Below are 1,692 nucleotides of genomic sequence, written 5' to 3' on the forward strand. Positions count from 1 at the left end.
TTTTTTCACTTCAATTTTAGTTTTGTAGAGTTTTTCAAAATTAGACTATTTATGTCAGTCTACAGAATACATTTATTTTGAACCATTTGAGCAGATCAAAAGATATTCAAGATAATAAAATGTACTGGGTCTAAACTTTTGCCTAGTAATGCACATACACAAATATACAAACTAAATTGATAAATAAGTGTAAATATATAATTATTTAAATAAAATGAGTCAATTATTTAAATAATTTTAAATAAATAAATTATATAAATTTAAATAAGATGTATGGTTTTTATTTATTTTATTTAAAAAAATAATATTTCTATTTAAGTGTAATTATATTACTAAATGCATTTGTTTTGTAGATCGATATAAATTGTGGCTAATTTTGAATTTCTCTCCAAAACAATTTATCAATTTAAAATAAACTGATAACGCACCTTTAACTTTGTCCAAACACACTGTTTTGCTGGCTAGACGAAACACGTTTGTGCTCATGTTTAGAGGTTCATTTGAGCCACTCTGGAATGAAGGGGGGGAAAAAAACAAGCAATTTCATATACTCTGTATGTTCACAAAACTCCCATTGTTCACCGTGTCTCACATCAGTTTTTGACATGTGGGATAAAGCGTTTACACACCAGAGTAGCCTGCACATCCTGAGGTCGCAGTTGGTGTTTCTGTAGGACAGTGGAAAGTGCATCGCCCAAAGTCTTGCTCGACTTTGCAATGATTCCTATCGTTCTTCCTGCAAACGCAATGTCCAGCCTGCACACAAACAAACCTGTCAACATATCTGAGCACCAGGGCTGTTACAGGTAACTAAAACTAGAACCATTAAAAAAAAAAGTTGCTAGAAATAAAATAAAATGTCTAAAGAAACAGGCATTGGGCATTGTTGTTAGCTGATGTTATTATAATCAAAACAGCTACATTAGATGAGATGTTGGTATATCCTTAAAATCTTAATGAAGTATTGTTTGAGTGATTTAAGGTTTATTAAACTATTGTGTTTGAGATCTATGGTCTGTGCGCGTACAGTATGTGTGACTCACAAAAATGTAACTTTGAGCTCCAGAGTGAGCTGTTGATCTCTAAACACAGAGCTGTCCTGATCCAGAGAAAGAGGCTGTCGAGAAGCAAACGCATTCAATATCCTCACAAATATGATGGTAAAACAAACTTAGACCAGTAATATACTCTTAAAACTGGGGCATTAAAAAGCTCAGAAGACAAATATATGTAATATATGTAATATGCAATAGAATATAATAATTAAACTAACAAAAAGAGGTGCACCTTTACGTTTCAGCTGTGGCCATTCGCCAAATAAATACATGCATAAAAAAAATTACTTCAGCTTTAAATTAAAAACAGAATCTAAAAATAAAAACTCATTTGAAATATTAATAAACCAGTAATAGTATCTCAATGATACTAAAATAACCCATCTATAAATATTTAGATGGTTCAGTGTTGCAGCTCATTTCACATGCAAAGCAGTTACCCAATCATAGCAGGGTTCATTTACATAAAGTCATAAACTGGATGTTTTAATGCCACTTCAAATTGAATTCTCAGAGTTAGAGAGAGGGCAGAAAATAAGCTTGCAAAAACTAAACTGACAGCTTTTGCAGCAATGGAATAAAAAAAAAAAAAGATATGTGACCCTGGACCATAAAACCAGTCTTAAGTGTCAATTTT

The 1,692-nt window shown here is 31.6% G+C and overlaps 1 protein-coding gene across 1 annotated transcript; it reads right to left on the bottom strand.

Annotated features, from left to right (window-relative positions):
• Positions 1–428: 428 nt before the first annotated feature.
• On the bottom strand, positions 429–1,117 carry LOC107736521 (regulator of G-protein signaling 14-like; the record flags this gene model as incomplete). The annotated part of the gene is made up of 3 exons (XM_016547911.1): positions 429–510; positions 630–756; positions 1,044–1,117. Coding segments are annotated over 3 exons (283 nt in total), but the record flags the coding sequence as incomplete, so codon positions are not given.
• Positions 1,118–1,692: the final 575 nt, after the last annotated feature.

This window comes from Sinocyclocheilus rhinocerous, unplaced genomic scaffold (genome assembly GCF_001515625.1).
Source record: "Sinocyclocheilus rhinocerous isolate Xijiao unplaced genomic scaffold, SAMN03320098_v1.1 C36756638, whole genome shotgun sequence".
Classification (NCBI taxonomy): Eukaryota; Metazoa; Chordata; class Actinopteri; order Cypriniformes; family Cyprinidae; genus Sinocyclocheilus; species Sinocyclocheilus rhinocerous.